General features: G+C 34.1%; 1 protein-coding gene across 2 annotated transcripts; it reads left to right on the forward strand.

The window, feature by feature from the left end:
• Nucleotides 1–346: 346 nt before the first annotated feature.
• On the forward strand, nt 347–5,536 carry LOC135147670 (uncharacterized). 2 transcript variants are annotated; one of them, XM_064080876.1, is made up of 3 exons: nt 347–3,140; nt 3,216–3,467; nt 3,684–5,536. In XM_064080876.1, exons 2-3 carry the CDS (start codon nt 3,360–3,362, stop codon nt 4,608–4,610), a joined length of 1,035 nt encoding a protein of 344 aa, XP_063936946.1. In that variant the 5' UTR covers nt 347–3,140; nt 3,216–3,359; the 3' UTR covers nt 4,611–5,536. The 2 variants fall into 2 exon arrangements, with proteins under 2 accessions (XP_063936946.1, XP_063936944.1); XM_064080874.1 differs by having other exon boundaries at nt 347–3,131.
• Nucleotides 5,537–16,623: the final 11,087 nt, after the last annotated feature.

The raw sequence follows: 16,623 nt of genomic DNA on the forward strand, positions 1-16,623 counted from the left end.
TCTAGAAATCACGTGAACCAAGGTAAACCGCACTTAAGCGTCATGCTCTAGTCCAGGAGGCATAATTTTAAATTATTTTATTTTATATATCAAAATTCAAATAGGTAAATTTAAATTTACAAGTAAAAGCTTTTCAAATATTTAAAGGAAATTTGTGTTCGATATTCCTAAAAAATGCTTACGAAACACAAAATAAAATTTTACTACTAGAAAAAGCACTTGAAAAGGAAAATATGAAGATAATAGAAAACTGTTACAGTAAAATAGTTTGATAAATGTAAAAAGCTAAATCTTGATAAATGCAAAATATGTTGACCATGTTTTACGTACAAATTACAATGCAGCTCCTAAACATTAAATGCATTATTAACTTTCTTCTTTTCTCGTTTCCTTATGCAATGCACAAAAAACTAGTCAGGGACACAAGAGTAAATTCTAGTTACTGCATTAAGTAATTTTTTACTGCATTTAGCAATCATGTTTTTTTTTTTCAAGACAAACTTGCCGTTTGTCTTTCCCTGCATTGCGTTACTCCATCCCGTTTCTTGGCACGGAACAACAATTAAACCAATTGTCTTGACAAATTCAAATCATACACATCTCAACCCAGTACTTTGTCTTAGCCATATTAAAACCCTTCCTTCCTCCCTATCAAGACATCTTCCCAGTTGTCTTGCTAGCCCGTTTAACCATCATCTTCCCCAATCGATCGATACTTACACATACTCGACCCCTCTGCTTCGTTTTCAAGTTTTGGTTCGACAAAAACTTGCTGATTTCGTCTTTTTCAAGCGATTTCGCTTGCTGGTTCGTTAATTCGTCCTAAGATAAGTCGAATCCATGCCCGTTCTTGATCTCTCAGGTCGCCTTCACTGTGTTTAATCAGTCGATTCTCTGTTGTTGTTTTGCTGTTGAAGTCGAACCCTGTGCTGGCTTGTTAATCTCGATTTGTCCGATTGAAAGCAGAATCGCTGCTTGGTTTTGCATTTGGATTTTCGAACTAATCACCTGGTTGTTAAGCTCGAGCATCCAGGACTGATTTTCTGTGTTTAATCCATTACTTAACTGCGGTTTTTGTTGTGTTTTGGCTTGGGTAATCTGCTTGCTTGCTGTGTATCTTCGATCTGGCGAATTGATTTTTTTTTTTTTGACGAACAATAAGATTTTATTAAACATAGAACTTAAGAACACAGTCGGGACAAACCCCCAAACTGACAACTACAACCTGATTGTGAAACAAAAATCGAGCTAAACAAATAGCCGTTTTGTTTTCAGATTGCTTAACAGATAGAATATAAATATTCTTGATATTAAAAATGATTACAAAAGTTTCTCGAGCAATCCAGTCGACACCGACATCACTGAAAATAGTAGAATCACAATTGACCTGCGCACATAAAAAACCGGTGATAGACCAGTGTTCATATCCATCAGTTACACCAACTGAGGTTGGGGGTACAGATGCCCCATATATTGAACAATCGGCGAATTGATTGAATAAGCAATTAGGGTTCTTGAAATTCTGATTTGGGGATTTTCAGTTAAGGCTGCGTTTGGGATATATGAGATTAATTTGGGTATTTAACTTAAGGGCTTGTTTGGCTTTTGGGTTAATTTGGTTATCTTGACTTAAGGCCTTGTTTGGAGTTGTGACTTTATTTGGAGATAGTGGATTTAAGACCGCGTTTGGATCTATTGTTGTGGTGAATTGAATTTTGGACCATTCACTAATTAATTAAGTTTTAATTCGAGATTATTCTATTAATTCGAATTATTAATTAATTAATTAATTGTCCATTAATTATTAGTTGAAATTTGTGAGATATTTGAGAATTATCTTTTATGTGAAAAATTCTCGCTTAATTTAATTTTTAATTATAAAAATGAATGGTCAGTTCAAAATTATGGAGACGAACTATTATGGATACTTGGATCCCGATTCTTGCTCGCTTCGCTTCAGGCCGTGGATTCATTTTCTGAATGAACAGTGTTTAGCCAGCACCGCCATTACTGCCTCTGCAGACATTCAAGTGCAACCCCTCTATGACTTTTATTCCACTGCAGTTAATTCAACTACTTTGGACAATTACAAGATCATTGGTGAAATTAGAGGAGGCAAGAGAATCACAATTACTACGGATGATGTGAACAGAATACTTGGATTCCCGAGGAATAATTTTGCTGAGGTTCCGTCTGACCATGAGTTGACTCACTTCTTTCAGACAATCCACTACCAAGGGGAAATCCAGCTGTCAAAGATGTCTAAGGGTAACCTAAGAGCTGAGTGGGATGTGTACTTTGATACTTTTGCGAAAGTATTTGCTCCCACTGATCGGAGAAATTTTGGTAATATATCTTCCCTTCTACAGGTCTTTGGATTCTGTTGTGCTCATAATCGTCCTATCAATTTTGGGGAGATTCTTATGAAGGTTATTATCAACAAGCTTGGTCCCGTAATGAATCGGAATGTGCAAAACAATGCCAAAGTTGACTGCTTCTATCCGAGGTTCTTTATGTTGTTTTTGAATGACAAGATGTCTCAAGAAGACAAGATCTTCTACATGAACTCACCAGTGGCTCCTACATCTAAGTCTTGTACTAAGCTGATGACCAGACTTACTGCAGCAAAGAAACATAATCGGGTTCCTCTCACTGTCACTCCTTTCATGCTGGAACAGTTCAATGCACAGTTACAGCCATATCAACTACAAGTGGCACCACCTCCTCAACCACTGCAACAACTTCAACCAGGAGAACCACTTCCACCATTTCAACCTCAACAAGAACAACCTCAACAACAACCAGAACCACAAGAGATGCAATAACAACATCACATTCCACCACTTCTTCTCATCCAAGACTACCAATCCTCTAGCCAATCTTCACACTACTCTCCATACCCATCTCCTCACCAATCACCTCTACATCACCCTTCAGCACCACCTGAAACAGAACCACCTCAACACAACTTCTTCCCTATACAACAATCATCTATCCTTCCATCACAATCTGAACCTACACCCTCAAATGTCCAAACATAATACTTCCCCCAAACACAATCAACCTCTCAGCCACTACCAGCTGATTCTGACATCAATATTGAGCTACAGAACTTTCGTGACGACTTACAGGTAGCTGAGGTACTTTCTAACTTTTCATCTAATTTTACTGTTGATGTATTAGATTATGATTGTGAAATTGGTTTTGTGTGTCAGACTGCCAGCATTGAACCTGAAAACACCCAGGTTCATAACCCAGCTGATGAATTCTTTTCAACCTCTGGTTCTTCGTCAAACACTTCCACCAACACTACTACACCTGTTGTTAAGAAGGTAGCCCGGAAACGGAGTGGGAGTGCTATGATTCGTGAACCCGCAGATCTGTCTCATAAGAAGCTAAGGGTGGATGAACCTGAGACAACTGCAGCCGCATCCATTTCCTCCCAAAAGGATTTGGATACTGAAATGGTAAATATACAGTCTCTAGATTCATTCTCTCAACAGGATGCGTTGATTGAAATTTGCCGTCCTACCGCGGTACCCTGTAAAGAGTCAAGCACATCACTAGCACTCACGCTAGTAAACACTCAACCTGATCCTTTTGTTACTACACTTAATGAGTGCACAGATTTTCAAAACATGTTTAATGAAAACTTTTCTGATCACTCTTTCTTTATTGATCAGGGACTACTTGGCAGCTTGCAAGTACATCTGCCTTCACAGGCATCAGAAGGACAATTTGTTCCTTCACTACCTATGGTTCCATCTCAGGGAACTTTGGTAGTTTATACAGGTAATGGTGACGGTGTGATAAACATGAGTGAAGAAAGGCAAACACTGAGCGAAACACATGCACGTGAGAATAGAGATCATTCTACGAGTGTTCGTGAGGTGAGTGCACACACCAAGACAGATCTGTTACAGGAACAAATGGCTGCCCTGAGAGCTGAATGTGAAAGACTTCTTGCTGAAAATGCTAAGTTGAAGAGTGGAGAGCTAGTCACTCTACAGAAGCAAGTTGCTGATACTTCCTACACTTCTCTACAAAGGAAAATGGACGAACATGTCAAGGGTATTTACTCTCGGATTGACAAGAATCATGAGCTCTGTATGTCAAAACTTCATAGCGTGGAGCAAACATTGGCCCAGGTTGTTGATTTTTTGAAGATTCCTCTGTCTACAGCTCAGTCAACTCCAGAGGATCCCTCAACTAAGGGGGAGAAGGATAATGACAAAGATCAGGAGGATAAGGGTGGAGCAAGCAAAGGGAAAGAAAGTTCAAAGGACTCTTCTGAAGCAGCTAAACATAACAAGTCTAAAGGCAAAATGCCTGCATCTGATGACATCTTCTCTAATCAAGATTATGATAACACTCCTGAAGATGTTGCTGATGATGATGCATTTGATGCTGCCTACTTTCAAGCTGAAGAAGAAGGTCATTTTGAGGAAAGCTTCTTATTCACCGAAGATGTGTCTGTTGACCCTGAGCACTTGGAAAGGGTCAGAAAATTTAAAGCTGAACATGAAGCTAGCAAGGCAAAGCTTCGTGAATTGCAAAGACTGGTGGATGAAAAGAAGGTTACTGATGAGTTGATAAAGGTGGAGAAATAGAGATTGTGGGATGCTAAGTGCAAGGAGAAAAGAGAAGAAATTTCCAGGAAAGTTGGTGAAAGCTGGGATATTGCAAGGCAGATCTTCTCTAGACCTCAAAGGGAACCTTTCAAGGATGGTAAGTTCAAATCTTTTATCTATGATCTGAGAGAGGCTAATCCTAATGAGGATATGTTTATGCGTGCTCTTGCTCTTGAGTTAGAATATATAACTATCGGTGTCAAGAATCTCCTCGATCAATGGGAGATTATCATTTCTACTCAGAGGAACGGAACATTCAGGGTTTCAATTGGTTTATTCAAGTTATTATCTCTTATTGAAATCTGGGTGATTCGTAACAAGATTCGACGCAGCTCAAATCTGAATGAACTCCTTCGTGACCGACTTATGGAACATGCTGTTCATAATAGTCCACAAGTCGTCAGAAATCCATACTGTGTAAAGTTCATTCACGAGAGCAAGTTTGGAACCTTTTACTTGGATTATCAACGTCTTCTCAAATATGACGTTAATCAGATGGTTCTTGTATCGACTATTCTGTGCACCAAGGGCTTCGCTTCGAAAGCCAAAGCTGATGCTGATGCTGAGATTGTGGCTTACTGCACGAAGAGAAAGGTACATCACTACTTCAGAAAGATGAAGTATATCAACCCAACTCAGCCATCAGACTTTATCGAAGACCCTGTGGATACAGAAGTTCAGTACCAGTTGTCCTTGGCTCGAGAATGAAAGAAGCGTGGTGAATCCACCATATCTGAAGAGCCTACTCAGAATGAGCCATCTACTCCTATTATTCATGTGTCAGATATTGAAGAAGGAGAAGTCACTCGCTCTGAGTGAAATAGATTGACTAGGATATTTGTAAGATATGTTCATAAGAACATCCTTTTGTAATCTATAATTATTCTGGTTCATGTTTAATTTAATACCAGAAACTTTTGCTATTTACATTTGTATGTTTAATCCTTTGTCTTATCTGTTAGTTGAGTTATCCTCTAGGAAATTTGCATGTTATGTTAACAAACAAATAGGGGGAGATTGAAAGGCATATGTTTAGCCTATTTGTATTTAAAGAGGTACAACTCAATTCAGATAAGAAAGCTCAGTAAATAGCAAGTCACCGGAATCCGTACGAAGAACGTCAAATGATTTATCGGAATTTTATGTCAGAAGAATTCCAGGATGCTGCTGCACACCACTGAAAGAAGTTCATTAATATGTTCAAACCTCAGTGAACAAATAATCTTTTGTGGCACGTCCAGGAATTTAGAAGGTATAAAGTTTCTATACTTTATTTATTCAGAAGATTCCAATTTATGAAGTTGAACTCACAAGACGAAGACTCGACGAACAAGCCACAGCTTAATTGTTTTAAATGATGAAGAATATTTTATTCGGCTAGATACAGATGAACCAGACAGTACATTTGTGTGTCAGCTACTCGGATTAAATATTCTACGTCAAACAAAGGTGGTAGTTCAATCGACTGACAATTCAAGACGAAGATATTAAAGTTTCAAAGAAGACAGAAGCTCTGTTAAAGAAAGAAAGTGATTATATATTAAATAGATTATATATATTCACTTCTAATATAATTATATTAGTAGTATATTTTATTTAGTAAATTGATTCACTTTTGAATTAATTTATTTAATGAATATACTCAACTAATTTAATTAAGTGGAATATATTCTATTTACTATTTAGTAAACAAATCACTTTAAAGATTTCTACAATATTAGTTAGACAAACAATTGCTTTGTCTAGCTCCTTTAAAGACACTCCAAGACATTTAAATGCTTTGTCCTACCTTATTTCTCATCACATGCCAAGACAAAGCACATGTACTTTGTAAAAGCAAGCCAAGACTACTCCAAGACAAAGACAAGCCTTGTCTTTCTAAATGCTCCCATCTAATGGAGCAAAGACATGCCATGCCTTTTATTTCTTTGTCTTACCTTGCTTTCTTTTGTCTTTCCCTTCTTTACTTTATCATGACAAGTACTAAAGTTGTCATGCTTAGCTTTTAGTTGTCTTACCTTGTCTTGTATTGTCATGACAAAGCTACTAGTTTGTCCTAGCTTGCCATACTTTGTCATGTCTTTCTTTAATTGTCTAAGCCTTAGTTGTCTTAGTAGTTCAAATGGTTTTGCCTATAAATATGGCCATCATTCTTCATTTCTAAGTGTTCATTCACTTTGACAAACACAAGCACTTGTAAAAGCTTTCAAGTTTTGCTAAAACTTGCTATTGTTACATCCACAGTTTTACTGTGCTTTGTTACCGGTTGTTTTAATCACTAATCTAGAATATACCATGTCGAATTTATTCTACGAATATTAGTGGACATTAAAACTGAACCAATTTAATTATATAACGACTTCAAACATTGTTATATTAATTAATTAAAATCTGATTAAAAAATTATATTCCAATCAGATTTATTCCGCGATTATTTTGTGACGATTGTATTCAACCCCCCCTTCTACAATCGCTTCCGGACTTAACAATTGGTATCAGAGCGGTTAATACGAAATCCCACCGTTCAGCAAAGAACACTTTGGCTTATGGAAGAGACACATGTTATTATTAAAGTACTCCAATTTTTAAAGTACTTCATAGAGTCCAACTCTCTCTCTCTCTCTCTCTCTCTATATATATATATATATATATATATATATATATATATATATATATATATATATATATGGTTTACTCCACTAGAAACTAAATTAACCTAGAAACTAGTCTCTGGCTAGTTTTTCATCATCGTTCTTAACTACAAAAATCACTTATTTTAATATCAGAAATCACTGATTTATATATGCAAAATCTGGCAAATATAGATATATAAACACACATATATATACATCGTATATCACCATCATGTTCAATCATACTACATTGATGAAACTCTTTATATCACAACCAACCTCTTTCGCTACTGCCTGTTTCACTTACAACCATGATTTACCTATCGTCGTTTGTCATCATAATTTGCCACTACTAATGACTATTTACCATGACCACACACCTTATCCCGTCATTTGCTACCATCATAGACCTTCTACAACTATAATTGATCATCAATAATCGACCACCAATGTCAATCATAAATAAATTTTCTCAATTATTAAAAATAAAAATACTGATGAATATACTGTATAAAATAGTGATTAAGAACATAGAAATTAGTGATTTCACTAGTTATAAACAGTGATTCAAGGAGTGGTTTCTAGTTTCTAAAATAAGATTGTTTTCTATTTGATCACTTGCCTATATATATATATATATATATATATATATATATATATATATATATATATATATATTATAATAGAAAACTTAGAGCAGGCATAACTAACAAACTTTGGCTCTACCTATTAACTAATTTTGATTTTATAATAGAACTAGTGAAAAAAGCCGAGTTTCGCGGCGGCGTTATAATTTTAAAACGAATTAATATTATAATAGCATAAAAATTATTTTGAATAATCTTCCCGTTAAATATATCACTAATAAAAAAACATTGTAGTTGGTATAAAAATTTGTTTAAGTGGTCATCCTGTCAAACACAATACTAATAATAAAATTAGTTCGAACCGCACTCTCGTCAAATACAATATTAATCCATAATTATTATTTTTATAATAAAATTAAATATTAATTTAGATCAAAATTAGTTTGAACCGCTTTTTTGTCAAACACAATACTAATAACAAAAACATCATAATTTAGATATTAGTTTGAGTCGCCTTACTGTCAAACACAATACTAATAAAAAATTATTCTAATACACACGTTATGAATATATATATTATGATAAAATTAAAAATTATAATTGGATAAAAATTATTTTGAACCGTGGTCTCGTTTTAACAAAAAAATATATTATAAGATAGATACAAAATTATTTTAGCCACTTTCCCGTCAAACATATAACTAATAGAAAATTTATTATTATTTAAATAAAAATTAGTTTGGGCCGCCTCCCGTGCCCGTTAAACACAATACTAATCAAGAATTATTTACATTATCATAAAATCAATATATGATTCCTATTTTATATATCCTATTTTATTTGTTAATTATTTTTATTTTATGATTCATATTAATTAGTTAAAAATTATTTTTCTTTATGGTTCTAATTTTTTGGCTATTAGATTTTTTAATGATTATTATCATTACAATCCTTTATTTTCTTTTCGAAATTTAAGAAAATTATAAAAGTAAATCGAAAATAAAAATTGCACGTACTGCCTTCCAAATCTTAAATATAAATTATATTTTATCAATGACTGCTAGTTTAAATAAATATAATTCAATTGCTTTTAAGAATCCTAAATAAGAAAGAATTGTATTACCTTTGGAATCCAAAAAAAAAAAAAAAGAATTGTATTAACTTTTGGAATCTTTGAACCTGATTTTTTAAATTATAATTATATTTTCAATCCGAAATTTAAGAAAATTATAAGAAAATAATTTTATTATTTTTAGAATCCAATAAAAAAAAGTATTGTATTACCTTTAAGATTACTAAATTTGATTTTTTGAATTATAATTTTATTTTCTATTCAAAATTCAAGAAAATTATAAGATTGAATCCAACTATTATCGAGATTGGTTGTAAGTCAATGCATATTATTTGAATAAGGTTGTGAAGATCTCATAGATGTTTTCACGATAGAGGAAAATTATAAAAAATTGTTAATAAAAAAATATATTATAACTTAGATAAAAAATTATTTTAGCCTCTTTCTCGTCAAACATAATACTAATAGAAAATTTATTATTTTTTGGATAAAAATTAATTTGGGCCCTGTAATGACCCGGATTTTTTTAAAATTCATTTATTATTATAAAAGTAATTTTATTCAAAAAAAAGGGGAATAAGATTTAATATTTATTCCAGTTTAATGAGTTTTCAAAGTTTTATATTTAAACCCCGGGTTATTGTGTTATTGATAAGTAATTGTATTTTCAAAACTGATTTTCATATATTGTTTTGAAAATTCTGTATGAATATTATGTGAATATATGTGTTATGTGATTAAGTGGTATTGGTGAATTTGTTTGTTAATTAGTTATGATTAATTATTAATATTATATGATTTATATATGAATTTTTGTGAATTCTGTATTATCTGGTTTATTGGGTTGACTGCTCATATGTGTTCGTATTTGAGAGATTTCAATTCCTATCTGCTCAGAATAAAATATAGTTTATTTGGATATTTTCATATCGATTTATGGAATGTTATATGATTTTATGATCGATTTATGGATTTAATTGCGTATATTTATATTTATTTATTATTTATTTGATTTTTGTAAAACCGTCCACTCGTAATGGTTTAGCGATTTTTCTTCCCGAAAGTTTCAACAAAACTCACCTTTAGCCTAATTTGAATATTCCGGACACTTTTCGTGTTTTGACTTTTTCGATCCGGAGTATGATTTTTCCCAGGAGTCGGTCCGACGGAATTTTTCGGGTATTTTAATTGTTGATAATTATCTGGTTTGTCTCGATATACGTGAAAGCCAGATATTTTGATTATTATATTACTTTTTATCGATATACATGCAAATGGGACCCACAGACCAATGATGGAGTTAAAAAGCCCCGTTTTGATGATTATCTCGAAAACCAGTACCGATTGGACCCCGCTTTATCAATATAAAGCTATTAAATATCGTATTTTCATGTTATAAACGATCCAAAAGGGTACCGAATATTCGTAAATATATATAGACCTTTCTATAGCTTTATTTCACCCGTAAAATCATTTCATCAGTTTCTCTGCACGAATACCGAGAGAAACAGAACTGTGTTCTTCGTGTTCTTCATAATCAAACGAGGATTTGAAGGCCTTATTGGAATCCGATGGAAGCGTATGAATAGTCAAAACGAAGCTATCGACGCGTAGAATCTATTACAATCATTCGTTTGGGTGCAGATTCAACGGGTAAATTACTATTAATTTTATAAAATTAAAATTATAATGATGTAAATGATGAATTTTTGCAAACGTGATTGTTTGATTGTTTCGATGATTCCATGTTGTAGTACGTGTTATTCTCGTCGTTTCGGTATATTATATGTTGAATTTCGAGTTCAGCAACATATATAAATCGTGATTTGATTCTTGAGCTGAATGTTCTTGAAGTTCTTGAAGGTTTTAATTCGAAATTGGGGATTTCTTGTTTAGTGATTTTGGGTTTGTTTGGAAGGCACTAAAATGCTCAGTAGAACGAGGGGAGTCGATTTCTATGCTTGGAAGTGATGAATGACCTCCGTAGAGGTCGCTGGATTCTGGAAAGAGAGGCGGCGGCGCCGCTCTCTCTTCCAAGTTTCCGGCAGTTTGGGACGTTTATGTCGATTCTAAGGCGATGAATAGATTCATGGTGGTCTGTAGAGTGGTTCTGGAGAGTTTGAAGGGGTGGGGAGGCGGCCAACGCTGTCCCTGGACTTATGAACATGCTGAAGAGTTTGTACCTTGGTTTCATTTCTGACAAATCGACCCCTGATACCTTTGTAAGTTACACTTTAGACCCTTGCCAGAAAGTTTTAAAAACTTACAAAATAAGCCTTTTTGATATAATTTTCTAAAATTGTTTTATTTAATTACTTTAATTTTCAAAAATTGTTTTTAATTATTTATTTAATCAAAAATAAATCTAAATTAGTTTATTAATTAATTTTAATTAGTAATTAATTAGTTTAATTGGTCAATTAATTTAAATATTAATTGATTAATTAATTTAATTAATTATTAATTGATTTTAATTGATTAATTAATTGGATTTAATTATCCTTTTTGATTTGAAAATTCCGAAAAATTAGTTTCGAGCTTCGAAATATTTTTCTAAATTATGTTCAAGGCTCGACAATTGTTTATGAATGATTTCAAGTCCAGTTTTGAGCATCCGGACTTGATTAATTATTTGAAAAATGATTCTTTTATCCGTTTTAATTTCGAAAAATGTTTAAAAATTTCCGGAAAATTCCCGAGAAATCATTTTTAACCCAAGACTTGATTTGACATCAATTGGAGTGGGAAACCTTATGTGGAGTGTGTTGTCTGCTATCTGTTTTATGTGTTATGTGCCGATAGAAGAGTTTGTAAACGGTTTTGCTCATAACTTTTGATCCGTAATTCAGAATCGAGCGAAACGAAAAAGAGATAGAAGTTTGTAAAGCCTATTTTAATATAATGAGATAATATGATCGAATCTAGAATGTGATTATATGTTATGTAATATGCAATATGTGTCAATATGTGACTTGTTTGCTGTGAATTGATGATTACGTGATCTACGTGGTTATTCCTAATATGGTACATATGTGATAAATGACTTATATGACATAGTGTCATGATTTGATTAATATTGGATATAGACATATGGATTATAGGAATTGAAATTGATTGATTGGTTGTTGGACAGAATAGGATAACATGTGGATAGTCCTACAAATAGACGAGACGATGTCGGATTTCGACAGGATTTATATGATTGATTTGTGATATATGATTTGACTATATGATAGAGTCAAAGCATGATTACGTGTTAAGTGATATGTGATAAGTTTAAAGGGATATATTAGTGGGTATCGATATACGTGATATGTATATGCGATATATTGTTTAGTGACTATAGTATTATCTTACGTAAAGGATTTGGACGAGACGTGTATGCTCGAAGACGTCCGAAAGTCGGAATGGTATTGCAAAGTGAATAAGGGATGAATCGAGTAAGCGAAGCGATGTGGCGAATAGAGTATAGCTAGAGATGGTCTAGAGATTACGAGATGCATAGATTGTGAAAGTTGAAAGATGAGATAGAGATGTGAGACTGGAGTCAGATCTAAGGCAAGTATCCTATATCCTTCTTTTGGATATCTTGCAATTATTCTGATCCATTCTTTTCGTATGTGTCGCAAATATTTGTTCCTCTCTTTTTCATATTTGAAAGTGTAAATATTTTATCCATCCTTTTCTAATCCTCAAAAATTCAGATAATTCCAGTTTTACAAATTAATTCGAAGTTCAGATTGTCATTGAAGCATGTGTTGCTCAGTGATGGTAAGAACCTAGAATGACTTGGGATCTTCTTGATTATTCAACCCGCCATTGTCATGCTGGTTTAGCAGGCTAAATTCAGTTGCTTAGCCGATAATGGAGGATACTGAATAGTTAAGGATTTCCTGAACTATGATTTATGGAAGGATGGACTCTGGTTTATAAAAAGTTGATTGTCAAGTTTGATTCGAAGTTATTCGGTTATTGATATTGATTGTGATACTGTTCTATTGATTTACTGACCTGTTGAATTGAATTATAGAATTAGATTATTGTTTTTACACAATAATATGTGGACCAGATGAGTGGTCATGTTAGGCCAATGAGTGCCTTGGATCCAGTGATAGAGCATGGCGGGGCCTGCTCGGGGTTAGGCATGACTGATCAGCAGCCTAACCTTGGTTTTAATTAAAAATGTGGTAGTCCAATTCAATAATTCTTATGAATGATTGAATTCCTCAGTTTTCTATTGCTACAAGGTATTGTGGATCATTTTATACAATACCCTGATCTTATGAATTTACATCGAATCTTTTATTAAAGTATCTTGAGCTTGTGAATTCCTTCTATATTGTTCAGAATTTCATTGTTATTATTACTTGCTGAGCATTGTTGCTCACTCTTGCTATTCTCTTTTAACTATTTCAGAAAGGCTTAAAGATGAATGGCTAGACTGTGATTGCAAGTAAGGATAAGGCTAGGCAAGGAGTCAGAGGTGTTAAGGATCCAGTGGTTGAGAAGTGTCCAGGAAGATTATAAGGTTAGTGCTAGCTAGAGTTGAGCTATGGAAATTCAGATATAAGTTATAGCTGGAATAGATTGGTAGTGATTCTTCTTATCGAAGATGAACTGACTTGGTAAGAGATGTTGTGTTGTAATTAGTGGTGGATTCTAATTTCAATACTGTAACCTGGATGCGATCCTGTTGTCTTTGGGGGTTAAAATGTTCTCATTCAAATCTTTTATTATATGTTTTCAAGTTTTAAATTCTTTTGGATTTTCATTACCTTTAAAAAAAAATACAGGTTTTCCAAGTGTTTTAAAAATGGTTTTTGTGTGGTGACGTCAGAATCCAGGCCCCCGGATTCCTGGATCGTCACATGCCCCCTCCCCTCAAACACAATACTAATCAAGAATTATTTACATTATGATAATAATTACAATTGGATAAATATATTCAATTTCATAGATTTTAGCTATTATATTTTTCTTTAAGATTCATATTTCTTAATTGTTTAGAATTATCTCTTTTTTCTTTTAAGATTTCTATTTCTTAACTATTTAGAATTTTATAAATTCTAGCTATTATACTTTTGTTAAAATTCCTATTTCCTAACTACTTAGAATTATATCTCTTTTACGATTACTATTTTTTAGCTACTTTACCAATTTTCTCTCAAAAGATTAGAAAAATTAAATAGAAAGTTTCTAGAGACTCCATGTAAATAAAATTAAGGAATCAATTTTAGCAGCTTCTTTCAGCATCAGAGTGTATCAGTATCATCCGTCTGAGTAGAAGTTTTTCGGAATATTTGGATTTTAAAGCCTGACCATCTTTTCATGTTAGTCTTGCCTTAGGTTCGAGATGGGAGATGAACAGATCACTCAGTATGGTAGTCTTAGGTGATCTTGCTGTCCCAGTAATATCGTTATTAAACCAATGGCCATTCACATGCATTCTCATTCACTCTGTTGTATAGTACCAGTAGTAATCAGTACTATCAATTGAGTAAAGAAAGGGAATTAGGGACGGGGGTTTGACGAAGAAAAGAAAACGGAAGAAGCCCCCGGGGGTGGTGGTGCGCCGGCGGAAGAAAATCGGAGGGCTTACCCTCGACAGGTTAAGCTATAGAATGAGTCCGGATCCTCTGTCCCCTCTTTGTGTCTCCCTGTGTTTCCTCTCTTTCTTATTGGTAAGTTCTTTTACTCCTCACATGATCTATAAATTCTTATTTATTCTCCTCTTTCTTATTGGTAAGTTCTTTTACTCCTCACATGATCTATAAATTCTTATTTATTCTTTCTCGGATAGTTTCTCATCAGAGCTTATTATACTTTTTCAACTTTATAAAAATATATCTTAATTATTTAAATATCCTTTCCAGTGAGAAACGCCACCTAAATTCTTAGTAAAGATGTCTGGAAGCTGCAACTTGGTTGAAATCTTCACAGGAGAAATGATGCCACAAAATGACAATCTAACTCAATGTGTTTAGTATGAGCGTGCTGAACAGGATTGGTTGCAATGTCAATTGCATCTTGATTATCACAAAAAACTAGAACAACATCAGTTATTGGGATCTGTAAATCAGACAACAAATACTTCAACCACATGATCTCAGTGGTAATTATAGCTAAAGCACGGTACTCAGCCTCTGCAGAGCTCATAGAAATGACTGTCTGTTTCTTGGCTTGCCAGGAAATCAGGGCATTCCCAAAGAAAATGCAATAACCAGTGACCGAGCGACCAGTGATAGTGCAGCCTCCCCAATCACTGTCACAATAGCCGGTAAGAGATAATGCAGGTTTAGCAGGCAAAAATAAACCAAGACCAGCTGTACATATTAAGTACCGCAACACTCTAAAAACAGATTCCAAATGCTTCTCACGAGGAGCTTGCATAAACTGACTAAGCAAGTGAACAGTAAAGCTGATATCCGGACGTGTGAATGTGAGATAGAGCATTATGCCAACCAAACTTCTGTACATAGATGGATTGGTGATTAAAGGACCTGACTTGTCATTACCATAAAGCTTGAGATTTTGATCAAGTGGTATAGACAAAGGTTTGGCATCCAACAAATTCACAGATTGCAACATATCAAGTATAAACTTTTTCTGACTTAAAGCAATGCCTTGCTCACTACGAGAAACTTCAATGCCCAAGTAATACTTGGCCTCTTTAAGATCTTTAATACTGAACTTCTCATGTAATGCAGCCTTGAGGTCAGAAATAACAGCAAGATTATCCCATGTTAACAATATGTCATCAACATAGACAACTGCTACAGTGAATAAAGAGCCTTGCTTGTGAATGAACATGGAGTAATCAGCAAGAGATTGAGTAAATCCATAGTCCAGAAGAAAGACAGACAATTTGGCATTCCACTGGCGAGAAGCCCGTCTTAACCCGTATATGGACTTCTGTAACTTACAAACAAGTTTGAACAAAGTGGTAGGAAGCTTATAACCAGGTGGTATGTCCATATAAACATCTTCATCTAAATCGCCGTGTATGAAGGCGTTATTGATGTCAAGCTGAAAAACCTTCCATTGCTTAGACGAAGCAAGTGCAAAAACAGTTTTTACTGACACACCTTTAGCCACAGGCGCGAAAGTATCATGAAAATCCACCCAAGTTCCTGAGTGAAGCCCTTGGCTACCAACCGAGCCTTGTACCTATCAATGTCACCATTTGGTAGGTATTTAATTCTGTAAACCCACCTGCAACCGACAGTGTTCTTGCCTGGAGGCAAGGGAACTAATACCCATGTATTATTTGCTTCAAGCGCAACTAACTCTTTTTGCATAGCCTCAACCCAATTGGGGTCAGAAACTACTTGAGCAAATGAAGTTGGTTCCTTAATGGGAACAATCTTGGACATAAAAGCCTTGTACTCTGGAGTGAACGAAGAGCAAGAAACAAAATTAGTAATGGGATACTTGGAAACTGTGGAAGTAGAGGGAACCTCATAATCTTGCCACCACGTGGGTCTTGATCGTGTCCTTCTAGAATGATGAGCAACAGGAAACTGAGCATCAGGCTCAAGATTGACAAGGGTGTCCACATCTGGTGGTAAATCAGACCAAGTATCATCAGTATTGTAACATCCCCACTTCATTTTATTCTAATTTAAGTTTATTCAGATTAGTATTTTATTTTCTCTAAAAATTTATTATTTTGAAATATTAATTTGCCTTGATTATTGACT

Source organism: Daucus carota, chromosome 7 (genome assembly GCF_001625215.2).
Source record: "Daucus carota subsp. sativus chromosome 7, DH1 v3.0, whole genome shotgun sequence".
NCBI classification, from domain to species: domain Eukaryota; kingdom Viridiplantae; phylum Streptophyta; class Magnoliopsida; order Apiales; family Apiaceae; genus Daucus; species Daucus carota.

Bases quoted from the DNA above. Each gene is read 5' to 3' on its own strand.
- LOC135147670 (XM_064080876.1), top strand. From the start codon at position 3,360: ATGATTCGTGAACCCGCAGATCTGTCTCATAAGAAGCTAAGGGTGGAT. The intron at 3,468-3,683 runs GTAAATATACAG...TTTATTGATCAG, and splicing joins AGGATTTGGATACTGAAATG to GGACTACTTGGCAGCTTGCA.